This window comes from Borostomias antarcticus, assembly GCF_949987555.1.
Source record: "Borostomias antarcticus genome assembly, chromosome: 1".
Lineage (NCBI taxonomy): Eukaryota > Metazoa > Chordata > Actinopteri > Stomiiformes > Stomiidae > Borostomias > Borostomias antarcticus.
The window spans coordinates 14,392,370-14,412,920 of record NC_140234.1 but is presented as its reverse complement, the minus strand read 5'-3'; the positions used below and the strand labels follow the sequence as shown (position 1 = coordinate 14,412,920).

General features: G+C 46.5%; 1 protein-coding gene across 1 annotated transcript in view; it reads right to left on the bottom strand.

Annotated features, from left to right (window-relative positions):
* Nucleotides 1–20,551, bottom strand: part of ppp1r37 (protein phosphatase 1, regulatory subunit 37) — a 62,415-nt gene that overhangs the window by 16,901 nt on the left and 24,963 nt on the right. Inside the window, exons 2-5 of the mRNA XM_084440461.1 lie at nucleotides 12,108–12,205; nucleotides 4,342–4,387; nucleotides 4,070–4,170; nucleotides 78–197 (exon numbers count right to left, since the gene is read on the bottom strand). Coding sequence (XP_084296587.1) covers nucleotides 78–197; nucleotides 4,070–4,170; nucleotides 4,342–4,387; nucleotides 12,108–12,205 — 365 coding nt within the window. The remainder of the gene's footprint in view (nucleotides 1–77; nucleotides 198–4,069; nucleotides 4,171–4,341; nucleotides 4,388–12,107; nucleotides 12,206–20,551) is intronic.

Below are 20,551 nucleotides of genomic sequence, written 5' to 3'. Positions count from 1 at the left end.
CCGGCCCCTCCCCTCCCTCAATTCCCCCCCTGACCCCAGTGACCCCCCCCCCCCCCCCCTCGGTCGTGACCTCTCACCTTCCTCATCATGTGGGCGGCGGCCTGCCAGCCTCGCGTTCCGATGTGCTTGTTGAAGGAGATGTTGAGGTGGGTGGCTGACTCGTAGTACTCTATCATGTCAAACAACGCAGACGCACCCTGGATGGAGGGAGAGACGGGGGTGTCAGATATAGTTTCAGCACAAAATTAGACTATCCTGTCAATCTGGAACTGACGACTTGAAAATCTTGTGGAAAGACTCACTTATGGACAAGACCAACGCTCTAAAACTAGAGTCTCGTCGCAGCTGTTGTAAATGAACCCGGCTTTAACACTAATTATGTAGCCTGGCTGGCTGTGGCTCAGGGGGTAGAGCGGGTCGTCCGATGACCGAAGGGTCAGTGGTTTGAATCCCGGCTCCGCCTGTCCACGCGCCGAAGCGTCCCGTCAGCAAGACACCCCAAATTCCGCCAGCTTGCCACCACTGGTGAGCGAACGAGGCCACTGTAAAGAGCCTTGTCCGTTAAGGTAGAAAAGGCGGCACATAAGTGCGGTCCGTTCCGGCCTACGGCGCCAGGGTTCCGGGAGCGCTGAGGGCTGTTATGACAGAGGAGGTCCCGGCGGCAGTGGCGAACGACGGCCTCCGTTGCCACAGCAACGGGCCGCCCAGGGGGTGTGTGTGTGAGGGTGAGGCCCCAGCTGGGTCATACCACTGGGAGATGTGGGGCGGGCGTGCAGGTGGGAGAGACCATAGTGTGTGTGTGTGTGTGTATGTGTGTGTTGTTCTCTAGTACTGTAGATGGTGAGACTTATCCAGGCAGCATGGAGAGGACGTGTGTTGTGTTACTGTATGTTTGACCGCTCCTGAGTGTGTGTGTGTGTGTGTGTGTGCGTGTGTGCGTGCGTCACAGAGCTGGATGACAATGAAAGTGGATTTCATTTCATTTCATGTGCGTTAATGAATGAGGAAGTGGAGTTTTAGCTTATAGTATTATTTCATACACAAGAGTCTTATTGAATATAAACTGTAGCACCAATCAATATAGTTTTAAAGATTCTGGACAGAAAACCTTTTACTTATCACCACTGCAACATTTTAGCAAAATACAACATGACAAGCATTGAAAATTTCAGTTACTTCTCCTCTGTGTGCTTGATCTACAAAGTGCTTTGTGGTCTAGTGCCACCCCCTCTGAATGAGTTTATCAAATACAGATCCACCACCAACCTGTCTCAGCTCTCAAGAGCCGTTGCAAATGACTGTTTGATTACCTTTAGAAAAACCTCCTTCAGTCAAAATGTTCTATCTTATAAGGGGTCCGCAATCTGGAACAGCCTCCCCTTAATCATAAGGGATTGCCCCACTCTTGCCATCTTTAAGGGGCATCTAAAGGTGTGGCTTAGAGCCAACCAAAAGTGTGAACACTTCTAACTGCATGCCATTGTTCTATGTTTTATATATTGTACTGTATCTGTGTTTTATATATGTTTAACTGCCTCTGTACCTCTTGTAACTTTGTTCTGTAACATCAACCTGCCTAATGGACTCCGGATGGAAACTAGCCTCCGGGCTCCAATCTGGCATATTTACATGTTTTGTACACGTTCATCAATATGCGCTGTCCTGATCTAAATAAATAAACAAAACAAAAAAAAGACTAAATCGTTCAATATAGAATATATTATTGATCATTGAATACAGTATATGTAGTCATCATTTAATATAGAAAATAGTACTATTTAATACAGAACGTACAATGATTTGACAGTTTTCTCCCTGCGGGATTTAGACTGTGACGTGGAGACTAGAAGTCAGTAAAGAGGAATCTGTCTTCCAAACACACGGAAGATATTCATGAGAAGTCAAGTTGTGTGGGGAGGACTGGGGAATACACATCTGTCAGACACACACACTCACACACACACACACACACACACTCACACGGACACAGAGGGAGACACGCCCAGACACGCTCCTAAATTAGATACGGTTAGGTCATGAGTCCGGTGGTTTAGCGCCTGCTTGCATACTCTGCAGTCTCTGAGCCATCACACACACACACACACATGCACACACGCACAGCATAATTTCCAACTGCCTCCAGAAATGGCAGAAATGAAACTCCTCCCTGTCCAGTAAAAGAAAATCAGATCACCACCAGTCACCACTCTGGTCTCCCTCCCTCCCTCCCTCCCTCCCTCCCTCCCTCCCTCCCTCCCTCCCTCCCTCCCTCTCCTCCTTTCCTTTGCTCCCCTGTTCATCCTGCTGTCCATCTTAAACTCATCTGTCCATTTCTCATCTGTCCATCCCTCTTTTAGAATAGGACATTTATTTGCCATGTGTAACAAGTACGGGTACCTTGGAATTCTTATTGCTTGTCCTTCCAGTATCTTATCAGTGTTAATCAGTTCCTCATTCCAGTCCCAAGTACTCAGCTAGACTTTGAAAGGTTTCCAAACTGGCAATTTACTATCCGTAGTCTAGCAGTCTACGTATGACCCTGTTTAGACTTGGTTTTGTGTGTGTTTTAAAACCAAGTCTTGAGACCAACATGGTCTATCAGCATCATCCTCATCTACTTCCCCCGGATGACTGCGTCTGTGTCCACAACATAGGCAGCGCAATCAATCAATCTATCTACAGTATCTATCTATCTATCTATCTATCTATCTATCTATCTATCTATCTATCTATCTATCTATCTATCTATCTATCTATCTATCTATCTACAGTATCTATCTACAGTATCTATCTACAGTATCTATCTATCTATCTATCTATCTATCTATCTATCTATCTATCTATCTATCTATCAATCTACAGTATCTATCTATCTATCAATCTATCAGTCCATCTCTCATTTGTCCATCTCAATATAGTCTCTTCCCCCAAACTCAACCCTCCACTCCCCTATGGATCTCAGCCCCTTATAAACCCTAATACGCGAGTGTGTGTGTGTGTGTGTGTACGCACGTGTGTGTAGCTGTTTGATGGGGGTGGCCCGGTCAGTTCCCTAGTTATTCCCCACTGAGATCAGAGCTGACCCTGCATGCAGTGTGTGTGTGTGTGTGTGTGTGTGTGTGTGTGTGCCCGTCGCTCCATGCTCGTGTGTTAGCCCCTTCAACTCCCTCATTTCACCGTCTCCTCTCTCCTTCCTCTCCTCCATCTCTTCCCCTCCTCCCCTTCCCCCCCTCCCCCCCTCCCTCCACCCATCTCTCTCTCACCAGGCCAGTCTGACCGAGAGGATGACCAGTAATGATTCACTAAGAGAGGGAGCTCACTGACATTTCGAGGACATATTACTGTGTGTGTGTGTGTCTCCCTCCCTACATGATGTAACATTATGGTAACAGGATATGGTAAGCCACAGTGACTGTACCTCTGTGTGTGTGTGTGTGTGTCTCAACCCAAACCTCCCTAATGGTGTTTACATTCACACAGAGTTCCAGAGTCATCATCCAACTCTGAGAAACGCTACACATCCTGCCAGGAGAGACAGAGACGCATTCTGCCAACCAGAACATGTCCCTCTTGAAAGATCTTTTTAGATTTGAGAGAAGATATGAAGAGAGGAGCAGACACAAGAAGAAAGATATCAATGGAGAGGAGCAGACAGAGAGGAGAGAGAGAGAGATGGAGAGAGATGGAGAGAGAGAGAGAGAGGGAGAGAGGGGAAGAAGAGAGAAGGAGAGAGGAAGCGAAAGAGAGAAGGAGAGGGAGAGAGAGAGAGGGAGAGAGAGATGGAGAGTAAGAGAGATGGAGAGAAAGAGAGAGGGAGAGAGAGATGGAGAGTAAGAGAGAGGGAGAGAGAGAGGTGGAGAGAGAGAGAGGGAGAGAAAGAGAGAGGGAGAGAGAGATGGAGAGTAAGAGAGATGGAGAGAGAGGTGGAGAGAGAGAGAGGGAGAGTAAGAGAGATGGAGAGAGAGGTGGAGAGAGAGAGAGAGGGAGAGAGAGATGGAGAGTAAGAGAGGGAGAGTAAGAGAAATGGAGAGAGAGGGAGAGAAAGAGAGAGGGAGAGAGATCCTCTTACGTCTTCGTCCAGGCTGGTCTGCTCCAGGTCCACCATCTTGAACTGGACTCTCTTCAGAACCTCCTCCAGAGACTCACAGGCCTTGTAGTCCAGCTTCTCACCTACACACACACACACACACACACACACACACACACACACACACACACAGTTACACGTGCGCACGCACAACCACACACACACAGTTACACACGCACACACACACACAGTTATCAGCAACACTCAGAAGCAGCGCGTGTGAGTGCATGTGTCTCAGTAATGTCAGAGCTTACCTTTAAGGTCTAGGCATTCATTTCGCTGAGTCAGATCTTTCAGCTCCTGAGAAAACAGAGAAACAGTCAGAAACACACACACACACACACGCGCAGTGAAAAGTAGATGGTATAAAACTCCTACTGGGTACAGAGATAAACCCCATGCTCCTAAGAACAGGAGCTGCAGACGTGTGTGTCTGTGTGTGAGTGTGTGTGCGTGTGTGAGTGTGTGTGTGCGTGTGTGAGTGTGTGTGTACAAAATCAATCCATTAGTGTGTTCTCTAGGGTACAGTGACATGGCACTGTCCTCAATCACCTCTAAACATTCCTCAAAGCTGTGTGTGTGTATGTGTGTGTGTGTGTGTCTGTAGGTGTGTGTGTGTGTGTGCGTGCGCATCCATGCTCACCCACTGTAACAAATTCTCTGCAGTGATATAACACCACAGTATTCTGAGTGTTCTCCTTCTAGAGGTGAAACCTACACCACTGGAGGAATGTCTGATACACAGAGGGCTATTCCACCCTTCACCCGGTCACACAAACACTCACACACACACACACCCACACACATCCACACACACACACACACCCACACACAACCACACACACACAACCACACACACACAACCACACACACACACACACAGTTACACGTGCGCACGCACACACCTCTCTGCTGCCCAGCCTATTTCAACAGACAGGAACTTGATGACCTGGTACGGCAGATATGAAATCAGTGACCCCTCACGCTCCTGTTCCCATGTACCCTCCGCTGGCTGGGCAGGGGTTTTGACGCCCCCTCCAAAGAGATTTTAGCCAGAGCCAAAAGAAAATCAACCAGTGCCAAAATGCTAAAAATTGAGAATAAAAACAGCAATTCAAATCCTCTCCAAATGTGTTTGATAGCTTGTTTCAAGTGCAGCCCATCCCTCTTTCTTGCATTGTCCATGGTTTGGACCACTAGTAATCAAGATCATTAATAGACACAATTGGGGACCATGTATCCGTTTTTTTTGGCTTCATATCCATTTTGTGTCATGTTGGGAGATTTCCCGCGATTGTGAAAAGTGAGCTCAGTCAGAACGATTAGCAAAGAATATAGGCCTATACTGTATATGCTGGTAGGCTTCTCGGCATAAAACTGAGGTTTCCCCCCAAAATTGTGTGTGCATCACCCCCCAAAGACCCATTCTGAGCCAGGAAAAACCCTGCTGGGGGTTAGCGTAGCGTAGCTCACTCTAAACACTTGACTGCACTTAATTTCTCTCACCTAGTGCAATTAAACCAATAGACGAGTCCACTGGGAGAAAAATCAAATGTACCTTAATTACTTTCAAGTAATTACAACTGCGTAGGTCTAAGCTGTCACTCAGCTAGCCAGTCATCCCGTCAGCCACGAGACGGCAAAGAAGCTTTCCTGGGTTGGACGTGCACTGACTGACCTCCATGTGACCCTGAATTAGCCTTGTGACATCCTGTGACCATCCTGATCCTGAGCTCACATTCTGCTTCTCTCCACAGATCAGTTTGGACTTCCCCCTGTCTAGAACGATTTGCAGAAATCACATTGTGTGACCAGGCCAATCAGGGACTGCGTTCTAACCACTGTCCCGCCCCCCCCCCCCCCCCCCCAGTGAAACGCAGCTCCTGATTGGGTCCCGTAGTTGAAAGCGTTAAATACGGTCTGCTGGCAAAACAGTAACAGTCGTAGCAACGAGCGGCAACCTTAACGTTAGTAGAATAAACAGTCACATAAGTGCAGTTATTGCTGAAACAGACGCAATAACCACAATCGGAACAAAAGCAAGAAGGTGCACTAGTGCAGTTTCTTGGAGGAGAAGCCATTTTCGCTGCTCCTCCGACTGGATTTGGCCAAAGTTTTGTTACGCTGATTGGCTGAAGGAGTTTGTCTGTCAAGGCAAGCACTCCCACCCACTGAACTCGTTCTAACTGCAGAGAGAAACAGAAGGTCAGGATAGTCTCACAATGCTAACCCTGTATAGGGTTCTGTCTGTGTGTTTGTGTGTGTGCTTGTGTGTGTGTATGTGTGTGTGTGTGTGTGTGTGTGTGTGTGTGTGTGTGTGTGTGTGTAAGTGAGTGAGTGAGAGATAGAGAGAGAATATTATTAAGGGGGTTAGGTTGTACCTATAGGTTTTATGTATGTGTGTGTGTGTGTGTGTGAGAGAGAGAGGGAGAGAGAGAAAGAGAGTGTATGTACATGTATGTGTGTGTGAGAGAGAGCGAGAGAGAGAGCATATTATTAAGGGGGTTAGGTTGTACCTATAGGTTTTATGTGTGTGTGTGTGAGAGAGAGAGAGAGAGAGAGAGAGAGAGAGGGAGAGAGAAAGAGAGAGTGCATGTACATGTATGTGTGTGTGAGAGAGAGAGCGAGCATATTATTAAGGGGGTTAGGTTGTACCTATAGGTTTTGTGTGTGTGTGTGTGTGTGTGTGGAGGACTATGGAAAGGTAACCTGGTATGTTTCTGAACCACACCCCCACACACAATACAATGGTGGAGAGTATGCGTCAGCCAGCCTCCATGTGTGTGTCTATAGGCTTGAGTACAGTATGCAAATGTATGGGTGGGTGTGCTGGCGATTACACCTTGAGAGTGAGCATCTATGTGTGTGTGTGTGTGTGTGTGTGCGCGCGCACATGAGTGTGAGTGAGTGAGTGAGAGAGAGAGAGAGAGAGAGAGAGAGAGAGAGAGAGAATATTAAAGGCGTTAGGTTGTACTTATAGGTTTTGTGTGTGTATGTGTGTGTGAGAGAGAGAGAGAGAGAGAGAGAGAGAGAGAGAACATATCTTCAGGATGTTTGGGTTGTGTGTGTGTGAGTGAGGGGGAATGTGTGTCTATAGGGAGAGCAGAAATGTGACACAGGACCGCCACATGTCCAAGCATTAAAAGATACTGAGGAGCACGCATTCAACACACAGTCGTCAAACACACACACACACACACACACACACACACACACACACACACACACACACACACACACACACACACACACACACACACACACACACACACACACACACACACACACACACACACACACACACACACAGCCTGTAGGGCCCCTGGCCTCCTCCCATGTGTACAGTCCACGCTCACTAAATAAGGACGGCATTTAGAGAGGGGGAAAAAACAGTTTAACGTCTGAACGCCACCGTAAAGCCCCCCCCCCCCCCCCTCTCTCTCTCTCTCTCTCTCTGCTATGTGGTCTGTTTCCAAGGATGACTAAGCACAAAAAAGGGGAGGGCTACAGTGGACTAGACTGAGTGGGTAGGGGGACAGACAGGGGGGGAGGAAGAGAGAGAGGGAGAGAGAGATAGAGGGAGACAGAGAGAGGGAGAGAGAGAGAGACAGGGAGAGAGACAGGGAGAGAGAGAGACAGGGAGAGAGAGACAGGGAGAGAGACAGAGTGTGGGAGAGACAGTGTGGGAGAGAGACAGGGAGTGTGGGATGAGAGAGAGAGTGAGGAAGGTTGAGAGAAAGACAGGGAGTGAGTGAGGCAGAGAAAGAGAGAGGGATTGTGGGATGGAGAGAAAGAGAGAGGGAGTAACGGAGGGACAGAGAAAGACAGCGAGAGAGAGAGAGACAGAGAGAGAGAGAGAGAGAGAGCACAACCAACACAGTGATGACGATGTACGCGTGTGTGCGTACAGGCAGTTGACCCTCAGTGGAAATTTACAGACTTGGCCCAGGCCAGGGCCAGAGCAGAGCCGGACCAGGCTGGATAGCCTGTGAGGCCCCGGGTGGAGGTTAGGGGGTAGAGAGCAGCCTGCCTGGCGGACAGCAGGCCGGGAGGGCCTATAGGCTAATGATGAGTCCTTCCACCAATGGGATGGGGTGTCAGCTGCTCTAAATACCAAGACACATGGGAGGGGCTTCAGCTGAGGGATGCCGTCTACATCATCACCACGCACGCACGCACACACACACACACACACACACACACAGACAGACAGACAGACAGACACACACACACACACACACATAGACAGACAGACAGACAGGACAAACGAGAGAAAGAGACAGACAGAGAGGATAGGCCCAGGGGAGAGGATAGGCCCAGGAGAGAGGATAGGCCCAGGGGAGAGGATAGGCCCAGGGGAGAGGATAGGCCCAGGAGAGAGGATAGGCCCAGGAGAGAGGATAGGCCCAGGAGAGAGGATAGGCCCAGGGGAGAGGATAGGCCCAGGGGAGAGGATAGGCCCAGGAGAGAGGATAGGCCCAGGAGAGAGGATAGGCCCAGGAGAGAGGATAGGCCCAGGAGAGAGGATAGGCCCAGGAGAGAGGATAGGCCCAGGAGAGAGGATAGGCCCAGGAGAGAGGATAGGCCCAGGAGAGAGGATAGGCCCAGGGGAGAGGATAGGCCCAGGGGAGAGGATAGGCCCAGGAGAGAGGATAGGCCCAGGAGAGAGGATAGGCCCAGGAGAGAGGATAGGCCCACCTGCTTAAAGATTCAACAAGGCTTTGTCCATACCAGTATTCTAGGGTGGGGGGTCTATGTTCTATAGTGATGTTTGTGAAACATGTTTATAGTGAGCTGGAGTCTGAGGAAGTCTTTGTTGATGTTTCAGTGCGTGCGTGTGTCTGTCTATTTTTCTGTGTGCGTGAGCTTGTAGGGCGGGTCCTGAGTGAGTTCTGAGCACTTACCTAAACTTAAATGTTACCGTGTCTCGACCAGACAGAAAGACAGACGAGTCGTCAGACAGGAAACTAGGAAACTGTAACAAACTTACTGTAGGAGGCTGCCTCCATCTCTCTCTCGCTCTCTCTCTCTACCTTTCTCTCTGTTCCCTGTTTAGATTTCCAGGTGGACACGCATACACACCCACGTGCCTGTGTGCCACACACACACACACACACACACACACACACACACACACACACACACACACACACACACACACACACACACACACACACACACACACACACACACACACACACACACACACACACACACACACACACACACACACGACAAATAGGGCACACACTGAGAAACAGTCAGTGACTTTTTACACACACTGCTGGCAGAGAGCGCAGGCTGAAGGTAAACAATAACAACAACGTCATCCTTCACACGGAACACAAATACAACCAGATCAGTCACTGGTCTGGACCAATAAGCCCGTGGTCTGAGGACAATGAACCAATCAAATGAACCGTGGTCCTGTCCTATAACCCTGCAGATGTCAGGGGTCACCTGAGGTGAACTAGGCAGTCTTCATTCATTCATGTTTAACTCAAAACATGCGTGAGGCAAAAAGCTTGATAGAATCCGCACACGAGCGGATAAACATTTTTTACATTAATTTTGGGTAAATTAAGTGTTATATTTATCGAGCAATAACAAATAATTGTTAAAATAATCGTTAAATTAGTCGTTAGATTAATCGACTAATCTGAAAAATAATCGCTACAGTAGATTAATTGCTAGGTGCAGCCCTAGTTCACTGTAACATCAGCTGTTTACAATTATCAGTGTTGATATGATCTGTTCACCTGCCAATTTGTTCAAAACAAAGTGTCTTCTGCCTGCTGCCTGCTGGAGTCAGACATCATATTCTGCCTTTCCGGGATTGTAATGTCATGTACAGTATGAGCACACTGTACCCGGCAATGTTGAGGCAATGGGCTGCAAATGTGAACGGGGGAATCCGCCAGCATTGCCGGAAAAATTAATCCAGCAACGCTCTGGGATTTATATCTGAAAGAGGCTATAGAAGCAGCAGAATATAACCTAAACAAACAAGTCATTTGATATTAGATCTTAAAGACCTGCTTATTCCAGGGGATTAACACTAAACTGATAAAGCAAACCCACAGCAACTAAAATTAATTAACTGACAAAAACATGAGATTAACGACAACATCCTGCCAGGAAAATGATCTACACTGATTGGCTGCCGTCGATTTCCCCTATGAAGGCTGAGCCAACAGGTTCAGGCGGCCAGGAGTCATCTGATTGGTTGCCAGAGGTGATTATGTAGTTCCAGATGATGGAGAGGTGCTGAAGAGTTCAGAGGTCCAGTTGTAATCCAGCTCTGAGATTGATGCAGGGGTCTATGCGGGGGAGTACTGTGTGTGTGTTTATGCAGCGTTTCCGCTGGTAAGGTCCTTGCCGCCACACCAAACATTTGATACAAAAAACAATAATACAAATGAGGCTATATATATATATATAAAAGTCTTAAATTAAAAATCTTAAACTTTTTAAATATTTCTGCCTAAATGCACTTTCAAAACCACTGTCGCGCCCACATTAGGACTATTTATTTTCAATAAGACTAAGAGCCTATAGGCCGCGCGCTCTGTGCCGCTCCATTCTGCTCCATGCTGCTCCTTTCTGAGGTGATCGGAAGAATCGGCGCGTGAAGTGATTTTTTCTTCAGTGAGCGGCATGAGGTTACAACGAAAGAAAGGTAGGCTATTGACGCTCAAATATTACCATAGTGTTAACCAGTGTTTGAATTGGGCCAAACTCTGGTGCTGGCACCTAGGCCTACTCCTCAAAATGCCTACTGTCTAAAATACATTTATGTTAGTAATCTAAGTGCCGTTATAGCTACAGTTAGACGTGCCGACAGCTCCTGCCCATCTCAAGCACGTTGGTAAAGCCTTTGGTTTTATAATTCCCTGATGACAACTAGCGGATTCTATAACCTAATATATCAATACAATTTTCCAGATGGGCATACAACAATTTTTGAAGAGGAAGAGAGAGGAGAATGATGAGACCAGTCAGGTAGGCTAGGTTATTGCTGGCTAGCCATGATTCACATCAGGGGGATTCAGGAACAAGGCAAGCTACCTGTAGGCTAACAGTTTTGCCCGCTTCCCAGAGACCAGTAAACTCTGTTCGGGCAAGAGGAATGCCTCATGCAGTTGTCTGATCGGACAAGTAAAAAATTAATATGATAAATTGGCCTTGTGTTGCTAACGTTACGTAACGTAGTTTGAGCCGAAGCGGAGCTGCTCCATTTGAGCTACGCGCTGCTGTCTGTCTGTCTGTCAGCCCTTCAAGCGAGCGTTGTCAAGGAGACATAAACCACAAGCGCGAGTAGGTTCTGCAATTTTCGTGCGAGTCAGGCGCAGCGCTGCCCGATGGATTATGCGACCGTCTTTTTGGCTGGCTGAACTAACACTAGCTTGCGTTAATGTTCCTCCAGCCACCTAAAATGTACCAATCAAAATAACAGAAAAAGCAACTAATTATTTAGGCATGTTTAAAGACTAGCTTACCTTTTTATTTATTTGTCTACAGCTGCTGTTATAATGGTAACCTACAATACATTTGATTAAAATATGTCTATTAACCATATGATTTATTAAGTGCCTGTGTGGGTTTACTGTTTTATCCCGTCCAGTTACATGTAATTAATTACATTTTAAGCTCTAGGACTTTACCAGCCTTACGAGATAAGTTAGGCCATCTTTATAGACCTACTCTTCAGTTAATAGTTTTTTTTTAGGCAGAGGCAGGGATTGTGGTAGGAGAGGACAGGACTGTGGCACAGGCACAGAGTGGAGGCACAGGTGAGAGAGAAGAGGAGAGAGAGGTTGTTGAGAGGAGCGCAAGAGAGGAGAGAAGAGAAGGAAGGGGACAGGAGAGAGGAACAAGGGAGGAAGAAGGGTGGTCTCCGATCCCCCGCTTTTTCCGTTTCGAAATCAGACTCTTTTTTTTCACACACCACCACACCAAGAGATCAGTTCCACAGGAAACACCGTTATGCCTAGTGTATTAGTGTGTGTGTAAAACTTACCTGTATCTGTTTGAGCACTTTAGGTATGGGTTTACAGCTGAGCTTCTGGCAGGCCTGTCTGTAGGTAGAGAGGATCTCCTCTACCGTCACATTCTGGGCTACGGGAACACAAGAAATACAACGGTTAGATTATGTCTCTCTCCCTATGATTTCCAGAGGTGGACGGACACGGACACGGACGGACACACACACACACACACACACACACACAGAGCAACTACTACATAGTATTGATTAGCTGTCTTAAAATTTTAACAGGGCAGGGAGACTATATACAGGTGCATCTCAGTAAATTAAAATATTGTGGAAAGTTCATTATTTTCTATAATTTAATTCAAAAAGTGAAACTTCCATATATTATTGTTACGACCCAGCTCGTAGAGTCGCAACAAAAAGGGGAGTCACACTACCAACGCAAACTGTTAAGAATATTTAATACTTGGCTACTTAAATCATACAAACAATAATCAATAATCAATTAGTATGGGATGTGAATATCAGTATATCAGTGGTGTAGTGTAATGTATGGATGCAAAGACAACAGTATGGTGAAGATGGATGTTGCAAGGTGTAAACCAAAAGTCTAAATCAAAACTAAGGTGCTCCTGGGGAGAGAGAGAGAGAGCTCTGCTCCTGGATGGCCCTTATAACCCAGGCACACCTACGCCAGGTGCACCTGATCAGGAGCCACTCCCAGACTCCACCTGCTGGACTGGGAAGAAAAAGACCCAGCCTGTTTCCAACCCCCAGCCAGGGGACTGGGAGTCGTCACACCCCCCCCCATAAACTCGGGGACCCCAAAAGGAACCCCGAGACCAAAACAAACACACAAAGCATCCTATAAACCTCCCAACCTCCAAACCCCACCTCACAAGCCCGCAGACCGCACTCCAGCAACTCGGCACCTGAGAAGCAATTTAAGGAGAAGGACAACAGACAGGGAAGCAAGAGGAGGACAGAAGGCAGGGACAACCTAAAAACGACAAAACGCGGTTAGTCTGCAGGCAAACTACGCTCCATCCCCGCTCCTCCCCTACTCGGAGAGCGAAGAGGACGGTCTGAGCCACGGCGAGAGCACTCGTCCGTAGCGCGGGGCTCATAACCACTTCTGTGAGTGATCACATAATCGTCGGCCAACGCAGCAGCCTCTAGGGCTGTCTTAACGTCTTTGTGGTCACCCACATAAGTTGCCACGCCCCCAGGCACTGAATCCTTAAACTGTTCCAACACCATTAGATCACACAGAGCCACAAACGTGGTAATTTTTAACGAGGTGCGCCAACGAGTAAACTGACACACCAAGTCCCGAGCAAACTCCAAATGGGTCTGCTTGTCGCCCTTTTTCCAAGTCCTAAACCTCTTACGATATGCTTCCGGCACCAACTCATACGTTTTCAATACCGAATCCTTTACTTTAGCATATGTAAGATTAGGCTCTGGGGCCAATGAACAAAAAGCCTCCTGGGCTTTCCCAGTAAGAACGCACTGTAACATTAGAATACGGTTTGCGTCGGACCAATCTCCAGCCTCCGCTACACGCTCAAACAATGCAAAAAACGTGTCCGGATCCTTTTCATTAAAGGTTGGAACGAGCCGCAAACTCGTCCTAATGTCAAATACAGGGAGCAGGTTAACAGCACCCCCAGGCATGGCCACACCCCCCTGGGGCCTACCGGGCTGACCTAGCTCGAGCCGACGAGCCTCAAGTTTTAACTTCTCCTGCTCAACTTGTAATCTCTCACGTTCCAACTGCATCGATTCACGTTCCTTTTCACGGTCCGTTTGCAACAAATACATTTCTCTATGCTGCTCAAAAGTCCACCCGGACCCCGATGCGCTAAACCAATCCCCACTTTCGTCTTTCCTACGAATAACACCTTTAGCCACTAAACCATCAACCAAAGCAGCTGCTAGGCTGTCCTTAACTCGAGCACTACTGCTACTAATAGCAATACCATAGTGCTTCGCTATATCCATAAGCTGATCCTTGGTAAACTCAGCCAAACCGGACTCCGAAGGAGTCGACAAAAAATCATCGACAGCAGCCATAATGACCCGATGTTATATCACTAACCGAAAGTCACATATGCAGGTTGTTATACAACCTACGTCCCGAAGCAAGCGACCAAACAATGAATGAACTAACCACACGAAACTATTGAATGAACCAAAGCAAAACCAGGGACCAATCACATGTTGACGTACTGTGACGCACAGCGGCCGAATCCACACAGCCAACGCAGAATGCGCTTCCCCTCTAACTGCCTACCGAAAACTATCTAATCTCCCCCCCTAGTCTTCATGTGACCACATAACGGCGGGTATTTATGCACTAAAACCCGCTGCTGCGGGGAAGAGCGATCGGCAAGCCGACAACCCGCCCGGAGCAGGGACGTGCTCCCGAGACTTTGTCTCTAACCGCGTTCGCCACAACACTACAACCCCCCCTCAACGAAACCCAAAGGGGAATCGCTGCTTAGCCTGACCAGGGGAATGGTAGCAGAGCGCAAAGTGCACCAGCCGTATAGACCCACCCGCCGACGCACAAACGCAAACCAGTAAACAAAGAAGACGGTCCCAACCAAAACTATTCCTGACAATCGCAAAAATAGCAATAGCAAAATAGTAGCCTACTAAAGCATAGCACTAAACTCCCCCCCCCATAAAACAACAAACGCAAACAACGCAACACAAACAAGAAAACCGAAAACTCACCAAAGCGCGACTCCCAGAACAACAACGCACAGAAAACCAAACTAACAACCACAAAGGACGAGCCCCCACTTTTGTTACGACCCAGCTCGTAGAGTCGCAACAAAAAGGGGAGTCACACTACCAACGCAAACTGTTAAGAATATTTAATACTTGGCTACTTAAATCATACAAACAATAATCAATAATCAATTAGTATGGGATGTGAATATCAGTATATCAGTGGTGTAGTGTAATGTATGGATGCAAAGACAACAGTATGGTGAAGATGGATGTTGCAAGGTGTAAACCAAAAGTCTAAATCAAAACTAAGGTGCTCCTGGGGAGAGAGAGAGAGAGCTCTGCTCCTGGATGGCCCTTATAACCCAGGCACACCTACGCCAGGTGCACCTGATCAGGAGCCACTCCCAGACTCCACCTGCTGGACTGGGAAGAAAAAGACCCAGCCTGTTTCCAACCCCCAGCCAGGGGACTGGGAGTCGTCACATTATACATTCATTACACATGTAGTTAAATATTTAAAGGCTGATTGCCTCCATGCCACGCTCCACGTTGACGCAGTAATTTGTGTAAAAGGGGCCCTGACCAAGTATTTAGTGTATAAATAAACATACTGAACAAACTGTACAATCATAAAGATTAAAACAGAAAAGGCTTGAAATATTCCACTTTGTGTAATAGATCTAGAATACATGAAAGTTTCACTGTGTGAATTAAATTATGGAAAATAATGGACTTTTACACAATATTCAAATTTTCTGAGATGCACCTCTATTTGAAAGTGTATGCGTACAGGTGTGTGTATGTGTGTTTGCGTGAGAAAGAGTGTGTTGTGTGTCTGACTCGGGAAGAACCCTCTTGTCAGAGAAAGGATCTTATGACCTATTTTTCTATCTATTTAGTTAGTTAACTTAATTAATCTATATCTGAATATACTTAATTTGTTTTCTCATGTTATTATTGAATTGTATTCTTGACGCTTTGGCAACATGACCAATACTGACCATCCAGGTCAGTATTGTAAAAGAGATTTTATCTCAATGCTTTTATCTGGTTAAATAAAGGTTAAATAAAAAAAATAAAAAAAACATTGTTCATCTGACATTCATGCCAAAAAAGCATACTGAATTGAATTGAAAGGATCAAAGTGGAGAGAGACCCCATGACTCTACTCCACTGAAGCCCAGATAAAATCTAAAAAGAACTATGTGTGTTTTTGTGTGAGACATAGAGAGGGAGGGTGTGAGGGGACAGAGAGAGAAAGAGAGAGAGTGTGTATGTGTGTGTGAGAGAGAGAGAGAGAGAGAGAGAGAGAGAGAGAGAGAGAGAGAGAGAGAGAGAGAGAGCGTGGGTGTATGACAGCTTACCCATGTATATGAAGGGCATCTGTGTAGAGGAACGTTTGTGTACAGTATGTGTGCGTGTGTCCTAAACATAGTGTGTGTGTGTGTGTGTGTCAGTCAGTGTGTGTGTGCTATGAGGAAAGTCACACACTGCGGCTTTTGTCTCTCAAGTGAACAAGCGTTCAGTGTTCCTAAACACACACACACACGCACACACAGGTCTGTGCCGTGAGAGCAACCACTCAGTCCAAATAACTCATGACTAGGGAGCAGCACCGAAGAACAGTTGTAGTTGCGTGTGTGAGAGAGATAGAGAGATAGAAAGAAAGTGAGAGGAAGAAAGAGAGAGAGAGAGGGAGAGACAGAGCACGAGACACAGAGAGAGAGAGAGAGAGTGATGGTCCCACTATATCAGCCTCATTATGAGGGCAAGAATTTAACTACCCGACTGGACATGATCCAGGACAGCACCACTTCTAACAGCAGCGGCAGCACCCCTGCGTTCTGATAGGCTGGCCTCAAATACACAAACCGAAACTTGGACTCTTTATGAGTGAAGTGAAAGCTCAGCATTATTTCTGAAATGTGCAATCATTCAGAATCTCTGGCTGGTTTAGTCCTTCCTCCCCTTGATTTCTTCCAAATTAACTTCCTAGACTGGAAATCTCCCTTTTAGTCTTTGACTCTGGACCCGTCTCCAGTCTGGTAACATCCAGACCACCTCCTCTCCTCCAGTCTGTTAACATCCAGACCACCTCCTCTCCTCCAGTCTGTTAACATCCAGACCACCTCCTCTCCTCCAGTCTGTTAACATCCAGACCACGTCCTCTCCTCCAGTCTGGTAACATCCAGACCACCTCCTCTCCTCCAGGCTGTTAACATCCAGACCACCTCCTCTCCTCCAGTCTGTTAACATCCAGACCACCTCCTCTCCTCCAGTCTGTTAACATCCAGACCACCTCCTCTCCTCCAGTCTGTTAACATCCAGACCACCTCCTCTCCTCCAGTCTGTTAACATCCAGACCACCTCCTCTTCACCGCGACCACAGGGAGATACGGTCTTCCGTCATCTCCAGCACCCCAGCTCAGTCTGATGTAGGCCTGCATGTCTGCTCCTGTGAGCTGTGTGTGGGTGTGTTTGTGTAATGCGTGTATGTGTGTGTGAATGTGTGCTACTGTGAACCATGTGTGTGTGTGTGTGAATGTGTGCTCCTGAGAACACGGTGTCCTTGGGAAATCGTAAGCCTGCAGTGTGTGGCAGTAGAGCCAGGGTGTGTGTGTGTGTGTGAGAGTGAGTGAGTGAGTGAGTGAGTGAGTGAGTGAGTGAGTGAGTGAGTGAGTAGGGCTGGGTATCGATTCGAATTTCAAGAATCGGTTCGATTCTGATTCACAAGGTTCAGAATCGATTATCACGATTCAATTTGATTTGATTCAATATCGATTCGGTTAGTGTTACTAAAACCTGTTGTTTTTTTTTAGCTGTAACCTTAATTACATGACTGCCAAGTTATGCAACACATCAATACTAGGGCTGGGTATCGATACTGATTTCCAAAAATGAATGAATGAATCATTGAATGAATGAATGAACTATTCATTCCTTAACTTATTCATTCATTCATTAAATAAAAGATTGATTTGGGGATTCATCATTTGATTCAGAATCGATTCATCGATTTTTTTAACCCAGCCCTGTGAGTGAGTGAGTGTGTGTGTGTATGTACAGATGTGGGAACATAAGAATGTAACTTGACCCGCGGTATTCTAACAGGCGCTTTACGGCATTCCGCACCACCGCTCGCCTGCCCATAGGGGCGCAGTAATACTACTCATTGACCCATTGCTGTAGCTCATCTCGCACATTAGATGAGCCTACCGTTCTCAAACTCCTTGTTCTCTGTCTGGTTGTAATTTAATTATTACAAACAAAGCCTATCTATTTATAGTTTCTATCTCTGTAACTGTCGCCGGGTCTATATCTGTTAACTGTCGGGGCAAGTAGAAGTTTAATACATTAGGCTGACTGAGTGTTCTCATATGGAACATGGCATCAGGACGAGTAAGATGGCTAACGGAGATGACCAGAGATGTGTTTGAAATGGTTCACTCACTCCCTATTCCCTATTACCATGGATGTATTGAGTGCGACTCATAGTGAACTACATGGGGAATGATTTAACAGTTTTGGGACACATGGAATGTAACTGCGTAAGATATTCATGACTCAAACAAGCAGACGCGCCGATCACTGATGGCAGCAAGTTGAAATATCAGGTAGTATTCAGGTTCCATGTTTAGTTGAATGATAAATCCCATATAAATGGTTGGAATTCTAATGATGTGCAAGTGTGATTTTGTCAACTTTAGTGCTGTCTGCTAATAGCAGGCTGTGAAGCTGCACGATAAGACCGTGATAGCAAGTTAGCTCACGACAGCAGCTTCCATAATATTAACGGTAGCTGTCGGTGGCTAAAAAACAGATAGCTAACTTTACAACGTTGATTCCTGTAGCTATTTTGATTTTGATGCTATTAGTTAAACTTCTGTTTCTCGGGCAGGAACGGAGACAAACTCGCATTAGCAGCAAAGCAGCTAGAGGAATGATCTTAACATTAGCTAACTGCTTTAGCTACTGCTAGCTACCGTCTTCTTCACTTCTCCTTCGGTAAAACATGACACCGTTGTATTGTGGAGGGCTTAGGCAGAAGCAGGAAGAGAAACCACTTTTGCCCCATATAAGTAAAATAATGGTCTCATAAGCATTTTTCGAATGTAAAATTGTGTTCACTTGTTTTAGTTTGCAAACATATGCAATTTTCTTAGCATATCTACTGGCTACATGATAATAGCTGCAGGGGTGCGCGAGTGACATTTGGGCAGAATGAACAGGTGAAATGAAAGCTCTCGAAGAGATCTTTCTAATGCTATTGGTCAGCTTTGTATGTAGTTTTAATGTGAAAGATACATCTTGAATGCAGTCAAGACAAATTATTTTGCCTCTTAACTTTTGTCAAACCCCCTGGTTCCAGTCAATTGGATATAGGCTATAGGCTACTTTCGTTTACAATGACGTTACCTTATGAACACAAATAGCTTAACCTATAGGCCTACATAAAAACAATAGCCTCAAACCATGTTTATTTACATGTATTTTCTTTCATTGATAGCATGCCAATAGTTAGGGTGAGGAAAACGACGCGCGGTCTCTTTAGCCCTGAGACCATCAGGCAGGCAGCTCAGGAGGTTGTTGAAGGCTATATATATTATTATGATATTATGTCTAATAATACACTCGTTGAAAGTACACAGGCGGATCTACTATACGGAATTGGACCGAGGAGTGTTCTCATATGGAACTAGGCTGCACACGCCCGCCCGCGACAAGAGCTGAATTGTAGTCAGCTTTCCCCGCTGCGCGCAGGACGCGTGCGTGCCCCGCTGATCCGAGCGAGAACGCAGGCGGAATGTCGCTCCCCGTCTGAAACGGCCTTGACTCCTGGAATCCCAAGGTCTTTCATATTGAAATTCTCTTGATGGTCTGGGGAGTTGAGACGTGTTAAGGGAGTGCATCAGTCGTGAGCCTTGACAGTAGGCTACCAGCCTGCGCTGCGCGCAGCACAAAGTTGGATGAATGGATGGACTTATTGGAATCCTGGAAAATGTTGATTGCGCTCTAAAATCATGAAAGCATAAATGTAAAAATGCAGCAACAGAAGTAGTCTAGATGAGATGGTGGTTTAAATGAATGGCAACACGTAGCCTAGAGGAAAACATAAATTGAGACTGGTGATAATGCTGATAATCTACAGTAGGGCCTACCTCTGGCTGAGTTCATGGTTACAACCATTCATCTCTTACACATGGGCCTATACAATACTTGCACAATCTACTTTGGACGTTAAATCCATCTATCAATCAAACTAGCGAATTCAATGGCCGGTCATGGCAAAGCACCCGCTAACGCAGGCTACCCCCCTCCCCACGATCCAGGGCTAGGAAACCGGTTCATCCAGTTTATTTGAATATAAAAGAATTGGGGGGGGGTGTTACAATAGTCTAGTCCAGGTTCGCTGGCGAGTGACGAGCTAGTCAGATGGCGCAGGCATGTGTGGACATTGTAGGCCGATTCTGTAAAACCTAAAGAATAAAAGTAGGCTACGTTCAACATTCATTGGAGTGGTCCAGTTGGATTTTCAGTGTTTGCTGGTAGCGAATGCCACAGACAGACAGGAAATCTTTTCGTTTCATTGTTTCATTGTTTGTGCTCTGTATGCACAAGATAGTTAATGTTCGGATATAATTGGCAGTAGGGCGGGAAAAAACCCTATCAAAGGCCAAGATTAGAAGGGATTTGAAGATGTAATTGGTCATTTTAAATGGGCCTACTTT